Source organism: Loxodonta africana, chromosome 22 (assembly GCF_030014295.1).
Source record: "Loxodonta africana isolate mLoxAfr1 chromosome 22, mLoxAfr1.hap2, whole genome shotgun sequence".
Classification (NCBI taxonomy): domain Eukaryota; kingdom Metazoa; phylum Chordata; class Mammalia; order Proboscidea; family Elephantidae; genus Loxodonta; species Loxodonta africana.
Window position 1 is genome coordinate 65444809 of NC_087363.1, and position 20139 is coordinate 65464947.

Consider the following 20139-nt stretch of genomic DNA (forward strand, 5'->3'; position numbering starts at 1 on the left):
AGGCTGCGGTGTGTTGGGACAGGGATCCTGGGGCCACAGTGCAGAGCGTGGAGTTTTAGAAGTGGGACAATCAGCTTGAGTCTTCCAGAAATCAGGTGAGGCAAGCAAGAAGGTGGTTTTGTGCAGGCAGGGATTCTACAGGTAAGGGTGGTGGTCAGGACTCTTGTAGGTGATGGGACACATTCATGCTGTTCCAACCCCCTGACCCTAGTCCAGCTGGGCCCTGGGTCTGGGGACAGTGGGAAGCCAGCGTCTTTGGGGATCCATCTCCGTGAACCTCCCAGAGTCAGCTGAGGTCTCTCAGAATGGACACATTCCCAGAGTCTGCTGTCTGCATGGTGGTACTTGTCCATCTGGGGGCTTTGACTCTGATTTGGGTGGACACGGTAGTGAGGGTAGAGTCACCTGGGGCTTCTCCCCTGCCCAGCACATCACCTTGTAGAGACTGGGCCGTCAGCCTTTCTTCTCTCACTGGGGAGGAGACCCTCCTATTCGCAGCAATCTCACTGCGTAGATGGGATATCTCCCCAGATAGCACCTGTGTCCCTGGGGGCTTGGGCCCCCAGCTGCTGGAGTCCTGCTCACCCCACCAGGGCCCGCTGAGTGTTCCCAGGACCAGCACGCGGTACTCTGCACGTAGAACCTGTGGGTCCAGGGTTCAGTTTCCCATCTGTGAGGTGAGTGTTGCAGTGGCTGCTCTGACTCCCTTTTCAGCCGAGAGCTCCTTCCAGGTCCCCTTCCTCAGGACGACTTACCTTCTCGCACTCTCCTTTCCTCTGTTCCTAGGGAATTGCCACCTCTGACACACCCTCCTCCCTATTATTGTCCAAGACTTCCCCTGGTTTTTCCATCTCTTTCCTTGTGGGGCACTCTTAGAGCTCCAGTTCCTCAGGCGACAGGTGGATGGAAGAGGGTCTGTCCATTCTTTCTGAGGGGCCTTCCCTGTAAGCCCATAAGCCAAAGGGAGAAATCAAAAGCCTAAAACACAAAGGGCCCCCAGCCAGGCCTCTGGTCAGGAGCAGGTCATGTGACTGCTGCCGAGCTGCTTGTTCAGGGAGGCAGATGAGACCCAGAAGCCCCAGCCTCCCTCCTGGTTCCCCTCCCTTTCCCCCTATCCGAACTGGCCCTAGAGGCGGGAGCCTGGGCCACATCCTGGCTCCAACAGGAGCTTGCTCTGGGACCTGAACCACACTAGGCATGGGCCTCCCATCTATGAAGTGAAAGGATTGGACTAGATGGCCTATCCGGTTCCTTGCAGCCCAGATATTCCAAAACGGGGTACCTCAAAGTACATTCCCTTACTTGCCCTAGTCCCTCCCCTTGTGGGGAGGAATGTGGGTGGATGTGGAAATTTGGATGTCTGGGTGGGTGAAGGAAGGATGCACCTCTCTCAGCCCAGGAGGGAGTCCTGGAGCCTCCTGCTCTGTGCAGGACCTGGGGTGCCCTGCCCCACTGCCTGGGGAGTCAGGAAGGACAAGATAAATCACTGAAGGCCTGCTAAGACTCCTGCTTTTATGATTTTTATTCCTGCCTGTCCCAAGCCCTGGTAGGGCCAAAAGGACCCACTTGTCCCCCTGGGCCTCTCCTGGTCCCGGGGTCAGCCTGGCCAGAGGCATGTGGACAAGCCAGGCTAGAAGAAGTTGACGATTCTTCGAAGGGACTGGATGCGGGTACTCTGGGCCTCCCAGTCAGAGCAGCTTCGGAAGTCACCCCTCTCTACCACATACATACGGCCGTGGTAGTTGGGCTCCTCGTACAGGACCCACCTGGAACAGAGGAGAAGGCCGGGTGGGTGAGGGACAGGGCAGGATGACTGCCTGGAATGCCAAGCAGAGTGGGCCTGTGCTGGGCAGAATCCTTGAACTCTGGTGGCCTCCTACTCCATCTGGTGTCCCCTCCCAGCCACCAAGGCAATCGTGTTCCATCTGGGGACACAGCTGGTTCCTGGCCCTGTCCTGGCTGACTTCCTTCCCTATGGCCCACCTGTGGACATGTCAGGCCTGGGCGGTGGTGCTCAGGAACCGTGGCATTCTAAATTGACCAGTCCAGAGTGGTCATCACAGGGCCAGGAATGATTCTGGGTACACTTCTACCCTCATCCCTCTACTACTCCACTCCATCCTGGGTAGCTGCCAACATTCAGAGAGGAAGAGCCAGTAAACAGGTGTTTACTGAGCACCTTGGAGCCCTGTGCTAGGGGTGGGGGTGGGCCAGGAAGCCATAGGGCTGCAGGTGAAGGGCAGTGGGCTCAGGTAATCAGGGATGGCTCCCCTCTAGAGAAGGTGTGGTGGGCAGGATAAGTGGAGGGCCTGAAGAGCATCTCTGCCTGGGGAAAGGGGATGTGGTCCAAGGAAGAGACCTCCAGGCGGCAGTTGGAGGCACAGATGCCTCCTAACTCTGCCTGCCTCTGGGCATGGAGCTGTGTGGAGTGGGCACGAAAAGGCTCTGTTCTGAATCACTGTCCACTCAGGGGCAAGGTCTGGAGGCTGTCCCGAGTAGAGGTTGAAGTTATGTGTGTGTGTATCGGGGTCGGGGTGGGGGGTTAGGTGGACTCGGTCCACTGCAGGAGCACTAACAGCTAACTTGGTCTCTCCGTCTCGGATTCTCTGGCCCCTCTCATTCATTTTCATCAGATGAGAAACGGTGTTCTCTTTACGGAGGGGGCTGATGCTGATGGCCTTGGGCAGCATGCAGGTTCAAGCCTGGCCTCCTACTGGGGCTGTGTACACGTCTGACCTTGGAGCTCTCTGGCCAGGTCACAGGGTTATACCCTGGCCTACCAACCCCAAAGCACTTTTCTCTCCCCAAAAGACATGGACTCAGAATTTTTGAGCCCCTCTGGCCCAATGCTCTTGTTTCTGATGAGGCCTCGTGAAGGGAAGTGACCACTAAGGCTACGTGGCTGCTGAGTCAGCGAGTCAACTGCCAATTATCCCACTCCCCTGCCACCCGCAGCCCACCTCCTTCCTTCCCAACCTCACACTTGCTGGCACAGTCTGCTGAGGGTTGGGTAGGCAATTCAGAGAGAAGAGAGGGAGGTGTGAGCCAGCAGGAGCCCTGCTAGGGACTCAAATTTTCTAGGGCAGCCTGCCTCCAGCTAACCCACCCTACCCCTCAAGGAATGCTCCTCTGTAACTGGGACCAGCCTGGAGCTTTCCCCAAGTGAAGAGGAGGGAGCAGGCTGGTCCCTCAGGAAGCCCCCCTCCTCCCCAAATGTCAGAGCTCCTCCCCTGCAGAAAGAGGGAGGGAGTTGGATGGGTGTAGCCTCTTAATCAGCATGGGGGCCATGTCCCTCCTGGACAGCGGTGGGGTGAGGGCAGGGTGGGGGCAGCATGAGCTGCAGGGACAGATTGTTCTGAACTTACTGTTCCCCCCACACCTCCCCAACACACACACTTCCCGGACTGCAGGAAAGGCCTTACAGAAGCATCACCTCCAGGCAGCTTCTCTTTGCCAAGGGCTTCCATCTGTTTGTAACAGTTAAAGTCACAAGTGTCAAAATAAGTGCACGCCCCAGTATAACCTCATTCAGAGCCCTGGCTTCCAGGTGGAGTCTGCCACATGCAACCTCCAACTGATTTCTTCAAGTCTCTGCTTCCTCACAGGTAAGACGGGGAAGAAAGGTGTAAAAGTTCTAAATTTTGGGATTCTCGATGGTGAGGACTGCTAGCCCAGACTTGGGCTCAGTAACTTGCTTTCTTTGTTAACTTGCAGTCTTTGTACAGGCTTAATCATGCAGCTGAGGAAATGTTTTTCTCTGAAGCTAAATACAGAATGAAAAAAGTACATCATGCTAAAAAAGGAGAAGGAAGGATATCAAAATCCTTTGTGTAAGATGTCCTCAAGAGAACTTTCCCTTAAGTAAGTTAATCTTTACCCTCTGTTCCCATACAGTAATCATCTTGTGACCGCCTCATGACCCCCTTGGAAGTGTGCATAATCAACAAAGCACACATATACTCTGTAAACCAATCATAGCAACAGCCTGCTTTGAGATGTCCCGCCTTCCACCACCTTACCTTACCAAGCACCAATCAGAATATTGTTAGCTAGTTCCCAAAGAGACTTAAAACAAACAACTTGTCTGCATCTTGTTCCCAAGGAGCTTGTTCCCAAGGAACCTTGAAACAAGCAGGTTAACTGTAATCCACCAATCCAGAATGCCCACATACCCTGATAAACCAATCTCTTTCAAGCCCCCATTTCTAATGATCCCACCCTACGCTGATCTAAGTTTGGAATTTCCAATCAAAATAATGTACCTTAAGCTGTTGGTTCTCATCCCATAATATCTCTCTGCAGCTTCACTATTTTGGAGCTCTGATTTCACTTCGTGGGAGGCAGTGTTTCCCTGGCTCGAGCTGCCTGTACTTTCAATAATTCTCTCTTGATTTTATTTTAAACAGAGTACATGTTGTTACCTTATGACATATCTTGGTATAGTCTGGCAGAATTTGAAGGTGCCTTATTTTTTTATCTTTTGCATTCCTGAGAAGCTGCAGACTGATGCTCCAGTACCAAGCGAAAGCCCCTTGCCGTCACTTGTTTACTTGGACTCCTGGAAATTGGCTAAGGTAAGCCCTGTTGAATTGAGCTTCTGTTTATTTTGAAGACAGCTCTTTGAGAGATTTATCGTCAGTCCTCTTGTCTTGCTTTTGTTTTCTGCTCTCCTCTTGAGTATCATACTGAGTTCACTGCCAAATTAAGTTTGGTGAAACTGACATCTAGTGGCCAGCCTCTGTCTGAGCTCCCTTTTCTCTTTGGTGCATCGTAAGGTTTTGCACATATTCAGGAATTAATACTTGCAAGTTTCTCATTAAGTTGGGGATTGAGACATCCAAAACTGATGCAAGACCCCCTTCAGGGAATCCTGCAGCTTATATAACCAAGCATTATGACTCTGGTTCAGTTTTGTTTACTGATTGCTGGCATGCACTTACTAAAGGAAATCTAAACAACCAGTGGCTATTGTGGCATTTGATTTAAATAAGCTAACTTTTCTGTCCATTAAGTTAGAAGCTAGAGACTCCCAAATAAAACAAATACAATGGAATGCCTTTTTAAACTGACATCTGGAAGCTTCCAGGAGGCATCAAGACAGCAAATTTGCCTCCCTGCAAGGCACCATTTCAAAACAGGCTAAATGAATCAAAGAATTACAATGCCAGAGCTCTGTAGCACCTTTTGTCATTATTTCAGTGCCCATCTCTCTTTTCTGTCTGCTCCTCTGCCAGTCACTCCTCTTTACCCTTCTTTATTCTCTTATCCCTCTGAAAAATACCTTGTCTGAACTCCCTTATCTAAGGAATCTTTAAAAGGAGTTAAACCTAAACCTGTTCCTGAAATGCCCTTTAAGACCCACACTGCACCCCCAGGTGTAGGCACTAGAGAAAACCCTATAGAAACTAGCATGTCCATTGCTCCTTGGACTCACACTGAATTATATAGCGATGTTAAGGATTTTCCAGATTTGTGGAAGCATCCCTATAAATTTGCTAAAGAATTTAAAATTCTCACTGAAGCTCACCAACCTGGGCTTCCTGGTTTACACCAATTATTGCATATGCTAGTGAGCCCAGGGCATGCTCAAATTTGTTTAAAACATGATGACTGGAAAGATGCTCAAGCTAGTCTCGTTTTAGATACCAGCAAGACTGCTGAGGACATACTTCAAGAAGATCATAAAAAAGGAAAAGACTTACGGGATGATCTTAGGAAAGCTTTCTTTCCATTGCGGATTGGACAAAAATTCATTCCTGTATACAACATAAGGATGAAACCATTTATGATTATCAAAATAGACTACATAAAAATTTTGTTGAACATTCCTGTTTAGAACTGATGGCCACAGAAGCTTTGCGGACTTTTAATGCAGCGTTTATATTGGGCCTTAATCCTGAACTTTCAGCTTTAGTCAAGAGTTATTGGTTACATTGGAAAATAGCCCCAATTGCCAAACTGACTGGTTTAGCTCATGAACTAGCTCAAACTATAGAGACTAAAGAAACTGCTAAACCAAATAAATCGATGGCCTTACAATTGCAGCAGCTATGACCCAGCCAAAGGAGAAATTCCAATTTCAGAAAAGAGGGCCTAGAAATAGCAATGAGCCTGGGACTAATGTTTGCTTTTATTGCAAGAAACCTGGACATTTAAAAAGGTTTGTTTTAAATTAAAAAACAAAGCTAATAATACGCCAACCAACCAGATATCTTCTAAACTAGCATGAAGGGGATCTGGGGAATATGGTAGCACTAAATTCTCATGGAGAAGCTACTATTTAAATAAATGGGGTATCATGTATATTTTTAATTGACACAGGTATTACCGTATCTGCTTTGAACCCCACAAGTTTACAAAAGCCCTTGTTTTGGAGTAATAAAATCTCAAAAATAGTGGGGCTTACTAATAAAGAACAAGTTTTAACTCATTCTCAACCTGTTACTGTCTCTTTAGGACCTACTGAAGATATGCACCCTTTTACTCAGTTTAGACACATCAGTAAATTTATTAGGAAGGGATTTTTTTTTTTTTTTTATCCAAATGGAATTACCAAATAAAATTTTCAGGAACAGGAGAGATGTTATCAGATCTGCCTGAAACCAATCAATAGATAGACTCCATAATACAGAATACTGTAAATGAAGAAGCCCATTACTATCTGCAGGCATTTAACTTTTAGCCACAAGAAAATCACTCCTCTACCTCACCCAATTTTGCAGAAGACCTTTTAACCATACCTGAAAGTTTATGGGCCACAACATCTACAGTGACTAAGTATTATCAGCAGAACCAATTAAAATTCAAGTAGATACCTCTAAGCCCTTGCCTAAAATTTCCCACTACCCCTTAAAATGAAAAGCTAAAAAAGGACTTGCTCCTATTATTCAAGATCTTCTTGCTGAAGATTTTCTTGCTCCTTGAACAATGCACGCAGCACTCCAGTCTTCCCTGTTAAAAATCCTGGCAATCGACAAAAGCTGGTTCTTTGAAAAAATTAACAAAATTGATAAACCATTGGCCAGACTGACTAAAGAAATACAGGAAAGGAAACAAATAACCCAAATAAGAAACGAGATGGGCCACATCACAACAGACCCAACTGAAATTAAAAGAATCATATCAGATTATTACAAACTCTAACAAATTTGCAAACCTTGAAGAAATGGATGAATTCCTAGAAAAACACTACCTACCTAAACCAGAGATTGAAACGGTAATCAAAAAACTCCCAACAAAAAAAAAAAAGCCCTGGCCCGGACAGCTTTACTGCAGAGTTCTACCAAACTTTCAGAGAAGAGTTAACACCACTACTACTAAAGGTATTTCAAAGCATAGAAAATGACTGAATACTACCTAACTCATTCTATGAAGCCACCAAATCCCTGATACCAAAACCAGGTAAAGACATCACAAAAAAAGAAAATTACAGACCTATATCCCTCATGAACACAGATGCAAAAATCCTCAACAAAATTCTAGCCAATAGAATTCAACAACATATCAAAAAAATAATCCACCACAACCAAGTGGGATTTATACCAGATATGCAAGGCTGGTTTAGTATTAGAAAAACCATTAATGTAATCCATCACATAAATAAAACAGAAGACAAAAACCACATGATCTTATCAATTGATGCAGAAAAGGCATTTGACAAAGTCCAACACCCATTTATGATAAAAACTCTCACCAAAATAGGAATTGAAGGAAAATTCCTCAACATAATAAAGGGCATCTATACAAAGCCAACAGCCAACATCACTCTAAATGGAGAGAGCCTGAAAGCATTTCCCTTGAGAACGGGAACCAGACAAAGATGTCCTTTATCACCGCTCTTATTCAACATTGTGCTAGAGGTCCTAGCCAGAGCAATTAGGCTAGACAAAGAAATAAAGGGCATCCGGATTGGCAAGGAGGAAGTAAAATTATCTCTATTTGCAGATGACATGATCTTATACACAGAAAACCCTAAGGAATCCTCCAGAAAACTACTGAAACTAATAGAAGAGTTTGGCAGAGTCTCGGGTTATAAGATAAACATACAAAAATCACTTGGATTCCTCTACATCAACAAAAAGAACATCAAAGAGGAAATCACCAAATCCATACCATTCACAGTAACCCCCAAGAAGATAAAATACTTAGGAATAAATCTTACCAAAGATGTAAAAGACCTATACAAACAAAACTACAAAGTCCTAGTGCAAGAAACTAAAAAGGACCTGCTTAAGTGGAAAAACATACCTTGCTCATGGATAGGAAGACTTAACATGGTAAAAATGTCTATTCTACCAAAAGCCATCTATACATACAATGCACTTCCGATCCAAATTCCAATGACATTTTTTAATGTGATGGAGAAACAAATCACCAACTTCATATGGAAGGGAAAGAAGCCTCGGATAAGTAAAGCATTACTGAAAAAGAAGAATAAAGTGGGAGGCCTCACTCTACCTGATTTTAGAACCTATTATACAGCCACAGTAGTCAAAACAGCCTGGTACTGGTACAACAGGCACATAGACCAATGGAACAGAATTGAGAACCCAGATATAAATCCATCCACATATGAACAGCTGATATTTGACAAAGGCCCAGTGTCAGTTAATTGGGGAAAAGATAGTCTTTTTAACAAATGGTGCTGGCATAACTGGATATCCATTTGCAAAAAAATGAAACAGGACCCATACCTCACACTATGCACAAAAACTAACTCCAAGTGGATCAAAGACCTAAACATAAAGACTAAAACGATAAAGATCACAGAAAAAAAAATAGAGACAACGTTAGAAGCCCTAATTCAAGGCATAAACAGAATACAAAATATTACCAGAAATGACGAAGAGAAACCAGATAACTGGGAGCTCCTAAAAATCAAACACCTATGCTCATCTAAAGACTTCATCAAAAGAGTAAAAAGACCACCTACAGATTGGGAAAGAATTTTCAGTTATGACATCTCCGGCCAGTGCCTGATCTCTAAAATCTATATGATTCTGTCAAAACTCAACCACAAAAAGACAAACAACCCAATCAAGAAGTGGGCAAAGGATATGAACACACACTTCACTAAAGAAGATATTCAGGCAGCTAACAGATACATGAGAAAATGCTCTCGATCATTAGCCATTAGAGAAATGCAGATTAAAAGTATGATGAGATTCCATCTCACTCCAACAAGGCTGGCATTAATCCAAAAAACACAAAATAATAGATGTTGGAGAGTCTGTGGAGAGATTGGAACTCTTATACACTGCTGGTGGGAATGTAAAATGGTACAACCACTTGGAAATCTATCTGGCATTTTCTTAAAAAGTTAAAAAAATGGAACTACCTTACAACCCAGAAATCCCACTCCTCGGAATATACCCTAGAGAAATAAGAGTCTTCACACGAACAGATATATGCACACCCATGTTTATTGCAGCTCTGTTTACAATAGCAAAAAGCTGGAAGCAACCAAGGTGTCCATCAACGGATGAATGGTTAAATAAATTGTGGTATATTCACACAATGGAATACTGCGCATCGATAAAGAACAGTGACGAATCTGTAATTTCATAACGTGGAGGAACCTGGAAGGCATTATGCTGAGTGAAATTAGTCAGAGGCAAAAGGACAAATATTGTATAAGACCACTATTATAAGATCTTGAGAAATAGTATAAACTGAGAAGAACACATACTTTTGTGGTTACGACGTGGGGAGGGAGGGGTGGGAGAGGGTTATTTACTGATTAGTTAGTAAAAAAAAAAGAACTATTTTAGGTGAAGGGAAGGACAATACTCAATACACGGAAGGTCAGCTCAAATGGACTGGACCAAAAGCAAAGAAGTTTCCTGGATAAACTGAATGCTTCAAAGGTCAGTGGAGCAAGGTGGGCGTTTGGCGACTATGGCTTAAGGGAACTTCTAAGTCAATTGGCAAAATAATACTATTATGAAAACATTCTGCATCCCACTTTGAAATGTGGTGTCTGGGGTCTTAAAGGCTAACGAGCGGCCATCTAGATGCATCAATTGGTCTCAACCCACCTGGATCACAGGAGAATGAAGAACAAGAACACCAAGGTCACACGACATCTATGAGCCCAAGAGACAGAAAGAGCCACATGAACCAGAGTCTTACATCATCCTGAGACTAGAAGAACTAGATGGTGCCCGGCCACAACTGATGACTGCCCTGACAGTGAGCACAATAGAGAACCCCTGAGGGAGCAGGAGATCAGTGGGATGCAGACCCCAAATTCTCATGAAAAGACCAGACTTAATGGTCTGATTGAGACTAGAAGGACCCCAGTGGTCATGGTCCCCAAACCTTCTGTTGGCCCAGGACAGGAACCATTCCCGAAGACAACTCATCAGACATGGAAGGGACTGGACAATGGGTTGGAGAGAGATGCTGATGAAGAGTGAGCTACTTGTATCAGGTGGACACTTGAGACTCTGTTGACATCTCCTGTCTGGAGGGGAGATAGGAGGGTAGAGAGGGTTAGAAACTGGCAAAATTATCACGAAAGGATAGACTGGAAGGGCTGACTCATTAGGGGGAGAGTAAGTGGGAGTATGGAGTAAGGTGTATATAAGCTTACATGTGACAGACTGACTTGATTTGTAAATGTTCACTTAAAGCTCAATAAAAATTATTAAAAAAAAAAAATCCTGGCAATCGAGGATGGAGACTTGTATAGGATTTACGTACCATTAACCATACGGTAATTCCTAGATTTCCCTTAGTCCCCAATCCTCACTTGCTTCTTTCTAATGTACCCCCTGAAGCATCCCACTTCACTGTCATTGATTTATGCTGTGCTTTTTTTAGCAACACTGTGCATCCAGACGGAAACCCTGGTGGTGTAGTGGTTAAGTGCTATGGCTGCTAACCAAGAGGTCGGTAGTTCGAATCTACCAGGTGCTCCCTGGAAACTCTATGGTGCAGTTCTACTCTGTCCTATAGGGTTGCTATGAGTCAGAATTGACTCAACAGCATTGGATTTTTTTTTAAATTATTATTTGGTGCATCCAGTTTGTATTTATTTGCTTTCACCTGGGGGGACCAAAAATAAACCTGGACCATGATGCCTCAGGGTTTCACTGAATCTCCCATCTATTTTTTTCCCCAGATTTTACATGCTGATTTACAACTCTTACAGTTTACCCAGGGATACACTTCATTACAATATGTGGATGACTTACTGGTCTGTTCTAATTCTCTATAAGCATGTCTTCGTAATAAACCCATTGCTGTTGAGTTGATTCTGACTCATAGTAACCCTATAAGACAGAGTAGAACTGCCCCATAGGGTTTTCAGGGAGTGGCTGGTAGATTCGAACGCATGACCTTTTGGTTAATAGCTGCAGCACTTAACCACTGTGCCATCAGGGCTCAAGTCTTACCAATAGAATCCTGTTATCACAACATTTAGTCAGAGGAGGGCACAAAGCCTCCAAAGAAGATTTACAATTAGCCCAACCTTCTGTCAATATTTAGGACATATAATTTCAGCAAAGAAAATCACTATAGACTCCAAAAGAAAAGAAACTATTCTAGATTATCTTGTCCCTGTCACAAACAAACAATTGAGAGGATTTTTAGGACTCTGTGATTACTGCAGAAGAACCTATGTACAAAATATTTCTTCACTAGCTCAACCTCTTTACCATTATCTGAAAGGTTCAGAATTCTATCCATTTCAACTTTCTGAATATGGCCAAAAGGCTGTCACACAACTAAAAGATGCATTAATACTCCTGCTCTAAGATTTCCTAACTTGTACTTTTCACTTTTCACCCATGAGACTTCTGGAAATACTTTAGAAGACCTCACTCAAAAACATGGCGGACAACAGAGACCCACTGGTTATTATAGTATCCAACTAGACCCTTTTACTTGAGGCTACCTCCCTTGCCTCTGAGCAGTTGCTGCAACTGCTAGGCTGGTGTGGACCACAGCAGATATAATTTTTGGAAATTTTCTTGAAGTTTATGTTCCTCATGTAGTGTCCTCCATTCTAAATTCAACATTAACTCAACATCTCTCAGTCAGCAGCTGACTTCTTATGAAGTTCTTTTTTTAGCGGCTTCTAATATTCAGTTACATACTGTAACCTCCTTAAACCCAGCCACACTGTGACCTCCACCTAATGATGATAATCATCCATCCCATTATTGCTTAAATTTTACTGAAAAACTTTTGTCTCCTAGACAAGATTTACAAGAAATGTCATTACCAAATCCTGATTTAGCTTTATTGGTTGACAGGTCATATTAAGACCTGAACCTACCAACTCTCATTACCAGGGAGGCTATGCTGTGACCATATTTACTGAGATCCTTGAAAGTGGCATCCTTTCTTAAGTCACTTCTGTTCAACAAGCTGAACTGATTGTGTTCACGAGGGCTTGCAAATTGGCTTCTGGATGGTCAGTAAATGTTTTTGGCAGACCTCTTAGAAGCCCTTTTGCTCCCCTCCAAGATTGCTATAATTAAAATTCAGGCTCATCAACCTAAAGCAGTTCCACAAACAGAAGAAATTAAAGAGAATGACCTAACCAGTAGAATGGCTAAGCAGACTGCTTTCCAGTTGCCCCGTAAGAATAGTACCTTCATTCATGATTGCTATGTCTTATTTACAACCATGTTGGAATGGAGGTAATAAATGTTAAGAACAGTTAGAGCACCTGTAAGTGGCTGCTTACCAAAATTTGACCCAAAACAAATTTCAAAACCACCTTTTTTTTGTTTGAGACAAGAAGTTCAATTTATTGGTGGGCAACATAGAGACAGGAAGGTCAATTTATTGGTGAGCATAGGTCAGGTGGGGCAGTGCTACCAAGGACCTCATGAATGCAGGGCCCACCACTTGTCCAAGGGGCCATGAGTGGGGGTGTATTTAACTCCACCACCATCTCGGATGAGGTGTTTTTCAGCCATCATGTCTTCAAATTCATCAGCATTAAACTTGGTAAGGCTCCACTTCTTCGAGATATGAATCTTCTGGTGCCTATTCATATGATACTCGTTTTGAAGTTTGGTGAGGATGGACATGGTGACTTGGCCAAATGTGGTCCCTGGCCACTGTACCCTGGGTTTTCCAGTGGGACCTTGCATACCTGTCTGGAGCCTGTCAGCCCAAGCACAGGACATCTTGTTGATGTGGATGACAGGTAAGGGATGGAACCTCACTCAGATGTGAAAACTATCTTTGCCACAACTCTTCACCATGTACTTATTGGCACAAATATGGGCAGCCTCCAGGGCTTCAGAGGAGAGCTGCTCATATTCATCCAACACCATGTGGCCACAGAGTGGCAACTCATCTGCTTTTGCCTTCTTCCGACCCAGGTCAAAGATGCAGATCTTGACATCAGGGACACCTTGGCAGAATGGGTCTTTGGGTAGGGCTTGTTCTTTAACACTGGTAACACTGGGTGAGGCAGTGGCCCGTGGTGACACCAGGATCTTTGCAGTGCACCGAAGGAAAAGAGCTCAAAATCACTTTTTAAACACTAACAAATAACCTCAAAAGAGGAAGCTGGAGAATGCAAACAGGCTGGCTGCCACCAAAATCCACTTACCGGCTTATGGACTAGGCCAGATAACAACCTATTTTACCACAGTTCTTGCATGTTCCCATGGCTCAAAGTTTTTTTAAATGATTATCCAAGAATAAAACCAGATGAATTAACCCAAGCTTTAGAAAAACATTGGTGGGGAGATTTGAAATTATGAACATGTATTTGTTCATAGTTTTGAAGACTGCACTCTTGTTAGTTCTTCACCCAAGCTTTTAACAAACAGGCACCCATTTTTACTGGACAAATAATCAAAGAAGTATGCAAAATTTTCCCCATCTCTCAGAGACTTCATTGTCCTTATCATTCCCAACCATCTTGTCTAGTAGAAAGAATTAATGGTATAATAAAAACTCAACTAGCCAAACTTTCCAAATCTTTACAATTGCCTTGGACTAAGGTGTTGCCTCTAGTTCTTTTAAATTTGAGGACTGTTCCATTTGGACTTTACAAATTGACTCCTCATGAAATTACTACTGGGCAGTCAATGGCCCTCCCATATTGGGCAACTTGCCCTGAAACAAATTTGACTTAGTTTGACTTGTTCCAATATTTTAACTCTTTAATTCAATATTCTAAGGAATACTTTTCACAAGTTAAAGAAACTTTTGATAACCAAAAGCAAGTAGAGTCTAAATTACCTACTATTCAACCGGGAGATTATGTTTATTGGAAAAGGCACCAATTAAATGATTCTCTTGAACCTCAATGGAAGGGACCTTATCTGGTCCTTCTCACTAATCCTTGTGCAGCTAAATTACAGGGAGTTAAAACTTGGATTCATCTCTCCCAACTAAAGAGGACCATGACCCCTACCTGGACTGTCTAACTGACCGAAGGACTCAAACTGAAATTCAAATATTTAGGCGGCCAGAGGCAGACAACTGTGCCTAAAATGGACAGCTTCTCCAAGGATCACAGAACAAGGCTTCATGAAAATCAAAGTTGAAGACATCTTTGGACTGTGTTTTCTGGTTTGAGGTTTCCTTGTAGCGATGGATGCACTACATAAAGTAGGTTTTATTATCTGGTAATGCAAACTATTGAAATTGTTGCCTATTGTTTAATAATCATAGCCTCTGGAACTACTTTATAAGTTAGGCCTTACTGATTGATAATAATTACACCCACCCCTGTTGTTTTAGAGCCTCCATGACACATTCTTAGAAGTACCTATATATTTGTTTGCCATTAGTATTGGAACTATTCTTAGCCTTTTCCTTCTTTCAAATATTGTATCCTCATATATGTCAATAACCAAAGGAACCTATTTCATAATGACTGCTATGTATGCTTTTAGCTCTTACACATTTGGGGGCAATTTTCCTTCACTGACAAGCTTTTCTCACAATATCCTTTTTTCATAATCTTTATCTCCATTGAGGCTTGACATGAAAATACCTTTATTAAATTTGCCAATCAGTGGTAAGCAGCAGTAACCTAACTGAATGCTGGATCTAGCACCCTTCTCCAAAAACTGTACATGATGATTCTGATCCATTAGTGTTACCCATTTTCAACTACAACCTCATACCTGCTGCCACTATCGATGTCAGTACCATTGCCACACGAGCCATCCGCATCAGGTATGGTATCCCTCTAATTCCTCTGTTTATCCCTCAGTACCTGGTGTCATTTATGGTGCTGGATGTCCTATCCCTTTTGTCACCAATAACAGGTACATTGCTTTAGTAGATTTTTACAATTATCAGGATTCAGGGGCCCCAGTCTGCACCTGTCTTAAAGAAAACTCAGAATTAGGAAGTTTGTCTATTTGTAATGACTCTGTTACTGAAAAATGGCTTGAAGAAGAAAACCAGGCTATTCCTTTTCCCTTTATTCAAACTGGAATGGGAGTAATAAGTGTCCCTTATGGGTACATGTTCCCATACGGAGGATCAAACTATCTAGAGAAAAATTCTGATGTTAGACTTTTTACTTGGACCTCACATTGTTTAGATGGAGTATGAATGGCAAATGCACATTAGGAACCTTCAGAGTCCAACTGACCCTCCATTCTTACAATGAAAATATACATTGGACACATAATTTGAAGCTCTTCTTCTGATCCCATAGGGAAATTATTGGGTCTGATAAAAAATCCTACAATAGAAAAATCAGGAGATGGATGGGTGCTCCTCCGGGGTATCCTACCAGTTTATGGTATCCCTGAGCTTGGAAAGTCTATTTGTAACACATCAGCTACCATGAAAAAGATAACCAATGACGTTGTTAATGGAACGGCAGCCCAACAAGTCTTTAAACTCCTTGGCCAAAGTTGTGCTAGATAACAGAATAGCTCCTGGTTTTATCCTGGCCCAGCAAGGAGGAGTCTGCATCATTGCTAACACCTCCTGCTGCGCATGGATAAACACATCAGGAGAGGCAGAAAAGGGCATTATACAGATACACCATAAGGCTACTTGGCTCCATGTGCCTCCTATGCCTGATTCTCCCTTTCTTGATATCTTCAGTTAGCTACCTAAAGGAGAGTGATCTTGAATTTGCTCTGTTTTATTCACTGGTTTGTTGGTACTTATCACAGTTGTTGTTATTCTAGGAATAATTAAATGTTGTAGGAAATGCTTTACAAATGTTATAACTCAAAAATCTAATGCTATGAGTATAAGAAGAATTATGTATATAGATCAAACTTTTTTTTTTTTCAGATGACACTGAATTCAAGCCTTAAGCTGGCACCCTCGACCATCAAGCAATTCTCCTAATGTGGCTATTCTCTCACACTAAACTCCACGAATGATCACCAAGCAGAACATCTAGCCATGGCATCGTGAAGAACCAGATGGTGGCCAACTCCCCCATAGCAGCATCTGGAGTCTTTACACCTCAGAATATTGTGAAGAACCACAGTGCTCACCTACCCAATAATAACTTCCAGAGACTTAATAGCTCAGAAGATTGAGCAACCATTTGAGGACTAGCAGTCCACACAGAAGAAACATTCTTGAAAAGAGTGATCAAAGAATTTCTATCAAAACAGTTGATCAAAAGGAAGGAATGTGAAAGTTCTAAATTTTGGGATGCTTGTTGGTGAAGAATGCTAGCCCAGACTTGAGATCAATAACTTACTGCTTTTGTTAACTTGCAGTCTTTGTACAGACCTAATCATGCACCCAAGGAAATGTTTTTCTCTGTAGCTAAATACAGAATGACAAAAGTACATCATGCTAAGCCAGGAGAAGGAAGTATTTCAAAACCCTTTGTGTAAGATGTTCTCAAAAGAACTTTCCCCTAAGCAACTTAGTCTTTACCCTCTGTTCCCACAGAATCCATCATGTAATCACCTTGTGACTGCCTCGTGACCCCTTGGAAGTGCACATATTACCAGGTAGTAACTAATCAATAAAGCACACATATTTATATATTCTGTAAACCAATCATAGCGAAACCCTGCTTTGAGATGTCCCACCTTCCACCGCCTTACCTCACCAAGCACCAATCAGAATATTGTTAGCTAGTTCGCAAAGAGCCTTAAAATAAACAGTTCATCTGCAGCTTGTTCCCAAGGAGCTTATTCCCAAGGAAACTTGAAACAAGAAATAATCCACCAATCCAGAATGCCCACATACCCTGATAAACCAATCTCTTTTGAGGCCCCACTTCTAATGATCCCACCTTAGGCTGATCTAAGTTTGCAGTTTCCAATCAAAATAATATACCTTACGCTCTTTGTTCATATCCCATAATATCTCTTGGCAATTTCACCATTTTGTAGCTCTGATTTTCACTTTGTGGAAGTCCGTGTTTCCCTGGCTTGAGCTGTCTCTACTTTCAATAATTCTTTCTTGATTTTATTTTAAACAGAGTATGCGTCATTACTACGACAAAGGAGATCATGTATGTCCCCCTCCCAAATGTTAGTTCCTACCACCTTCTTTCTACACAAGTCCTGGAAATCTTCTGGGGGTGGGCATGAAGGGTTCCTTCTTGAGTCTCAGAACTCCTTACAAGCAAAGGAATGACTTTGGCCTCATGAGACACAATCCAGCCAGCATTTTTACAGGGCAAATTACTCTTTTGGAATTCTACCCATGGAACTCCCATGCACCATCAATTTAGGGCAAATATGGAATTTCACAGAGGCAGAGAAAGGGACAGGAGAAAGGCAGAGGTGAGAAAGACAGCCCTGGAGAAAATTAGAAGGATGGAGAAAAAGCAGGAAATGCTGAACATACCCCATGGGGCCAGGCTGCCTGGGGAAGGTGGGCTGTCACAATTCTCCCATTCAGTCATCGTCTTCCTTAAGTCCCCTCTCACAGCTCCTCACTTGCAGCCTTTCAGCAGTCCCCTAATCCTGTGCTACAGGAATACAGAGGCCGGGCTCTGGGAGAGGCGATACGGAGGTGGAGGGGGGTGCCCAATCAGGCAGCTCTCCTGTAGTAAGGGTGGGGGTGGGACCTAGGGAGAGATACCACTCTAAAACTCTAGGACTGGACAATCCTGAAGTCAAAAACCTGGCTGCAATCCTGCTGTGCCGCCGACTATCACAAGGGTTCTTTAACCTTTCTGCATCTCAGCTTCCTCCTCAGCAAAGCAGAGGTGATAAGGAGCGTGCTGGCCCCCAAAGCACAGCACTTACTGCACTGGTTCTATTGGACACACCTCGTGTGCAGGAGTGGGTGGGGGTCACACAGCCAGCTGCTCTTGTATGACTCGGGCAGGGAGCCTGGGGTGAGGCAGCGGAGGGTAGGAAAGGGCCTCTGGCATGGGGGCATGCTGCCCGCTTGTGGGGGTCTGATTCCTGACCCAGGCAGAGGGCACGGCCCCATGCAGCATTACTCACGCTCCGTCCCCATACACCTTGAGGGCGCTGACACAGTTCTTGGCCCAGCCCTGACTCTGGAGGAAGGGGCTGTCCTCTGTGAACTCCAGGCACTGACCCGTGAAGTTGCAGCCCTCAAAGATTTCCAGGCGGAAATGCTCCCCGTGCTCCAGGATCCGAGGAGGGGAGGAAGGAAAGAAAGAAAAGTGCTCCTGAGTTGACCTCCCCATAAAAAGAAGACCAGAGCAGGGAGGAGCTGAGAATTGCCCAGGGCACTGAGCTCAGCTTTCCAGGACCACTCTAGGCTGGGCTGGCCTGGGGCTGCGCTCAGTGTGGGACAGGTGAACACTCCCTCCACCCACACTTCTGATTGTTCTTCCACAGGTGATTTGGTTTGGTGAATGGATTCTATTACTTCAAAAAGTTTCAACCCACCTGCATCAGTCCAATCTTTTTTTACACAGAGAGTTCAAGGGCCAGAGAGGGCCAGGGCCAGTCATCAGCCAGTCAAGGGACTCCCCCTCGTGCCCTGGCCATACCAACATGGTCCTTTAGCCTTTACCTCTCCCTCCGGGCCACATGCCATGGACAGTGATAATATCATGATAGTATTTAAAAACTGCAGTAGAACTTCTGATTAAAACATGAAGCTAAAACTCTCAAACAAATCGCAGAGTCTGTCTAGCTAAAATCCTGCTGGACCCTACAGCGTGGTTCACGTGGGTCAGGACCTGTGTCTCCCTATGGGATTCCCCTGCCATGTCTCCAGAAGACAAAGGAGGACTTCAGCACGATTGCTGGACACCCCTGGGCCGGCATCTGCAGCAAGGCTGGCCCCAGGAAGGCTCTCAGGAAAACAGCATTCACTACATACCTAGTATATTTTTCATATAAAAAGCATTATGCAGGACCCAGGAAAAACAACTTTAATTTCTTTTTCCAAATGGCCATGGCCTGGTGGAAATATAAAGAAACCATTCTTAAATTTGAGGTGCCAAAGCCCTACTGGTTTTGCAACCAATATCGAAAAGAGATGGGAGCATATACAAACAGGCCCCTTCCAGGGACCCTGCAGATGTTCACCAGAACTGCCTGGCTGTGGGGGAGCCTCCTGCACACAGTCGACATGCTGCTTACCCCTTGTCTCAGGATCTAGCCGCTTCCCTCTGCAAACGCCAGGAACTCCTGGCAGCTTAGTACTTGCAACTTGGGGAAATTCAAGGAGCCCATTGCTCATATTCCACCATAGGGCAACCAAGCACAAATAGTCCTCAGCCTTTGCGGGTGGGGGACACTGCATCTGCTCCCCCCATACACATGAGGCCAAACCTACAAAGGCAGCCCTAGTGTGGCTCCTCCAGGGCCTGCCCCCAGAGTTTTCCCTTGTTGGCCTTCCCTATTTGAGCTTCCCCCCAGGATTCACTCCAAGGTGAGAGCACAGAGGACTCCTGAAAACTGCTACAAAATTACCAGGCCAAAATCAGCCTTACTTTAGTATTTGCTTTACTTTTTTTTTTCCCTCACCCAGTTGCAAATACAAACTTACATCAGAACATTTTCAATGGGAAATTTAGCAAGCCTTTTGGGTCAGAAATTTAAAGCAATTTCCTGATGTGTGCGTGAAAACTTGATCGTAAAGTTGGCTGATCAGGTGAGTATTGGTCACTTGGCAGGACCCTGAGGAATGGATGCCTCTTGAAGGGGTGACGTGTTCTAGAAAGTGTGGCCAAGGGCTCAGGAAGACAGCCCACCTAAGGCTAAGTGTGGAAGTCCCAGAAAC

At 44.2% G+C, this 20139-nt stretch overlaps 1 protein-coding gene, 1 long non-coding RNA gene and 1 pseudogene across 3 annotated transcripts; 1 reads left to right on the top strand and 2 right to left on the bottom strand.

Moving 5' to 3' along the window:
* Nucleotides 1-1448: 1448 nt before the first annotated feature.
* On the bottom strand, nucleotides 1449-18903 carry LOC100674324 (gamma-crystallin N). 2 transcript variants are annotated; one of them, XM_023548050.2, is made up of 2 exons: nucleotides 18381-18903; nucleotides 1449-1766 (listed from the first exon to the last, which is right to left on the bottom strand). In XM_023548050.2, the coding sequence occupies exons 1-2, from the start codon at nucleotides 18587-18589 to the stop codon at nucleotides 1631-1633; spliced, it is 345 nt and encodes a 114-aa protein (XP_023403818.2). In that variant the 5' UTR covers nucleotides 18590-18903; the 3' UTR covers nucleotides 1449-1630. The 2 variants fall into 2 exon arrangements, 1 of the variants encoding a protein (XP_023403818.2); XR_010319072.1 differs by lacking the exon at nucleotides 18381-18903 and adding an exon at nucleotides 17773-17836 and having other exon boundaries at nucleotides 1702-1766.
* Nucleotides 2190-16974, top strand: LOC104845899 (uncharacterized). Its single transcript, XR_010319071.1, has 4 exons — nucleotides 2190-3605; nucleotides 3715-3861; nucleotides 4497-4574; nucleotides 16246-16974. It is a non-coding gene; the product is annotated as an uncharacterized LOC104845899 (long non-coding RNA).
* LOC104845903 (large ribosomal subunit protein uL16-like) lies at nucleotides 12227-15153 on the bottom strand (annotated as a pseudogene).
* Nucleotides 18904-20139: the final 1236 nt, after the last annotated feature.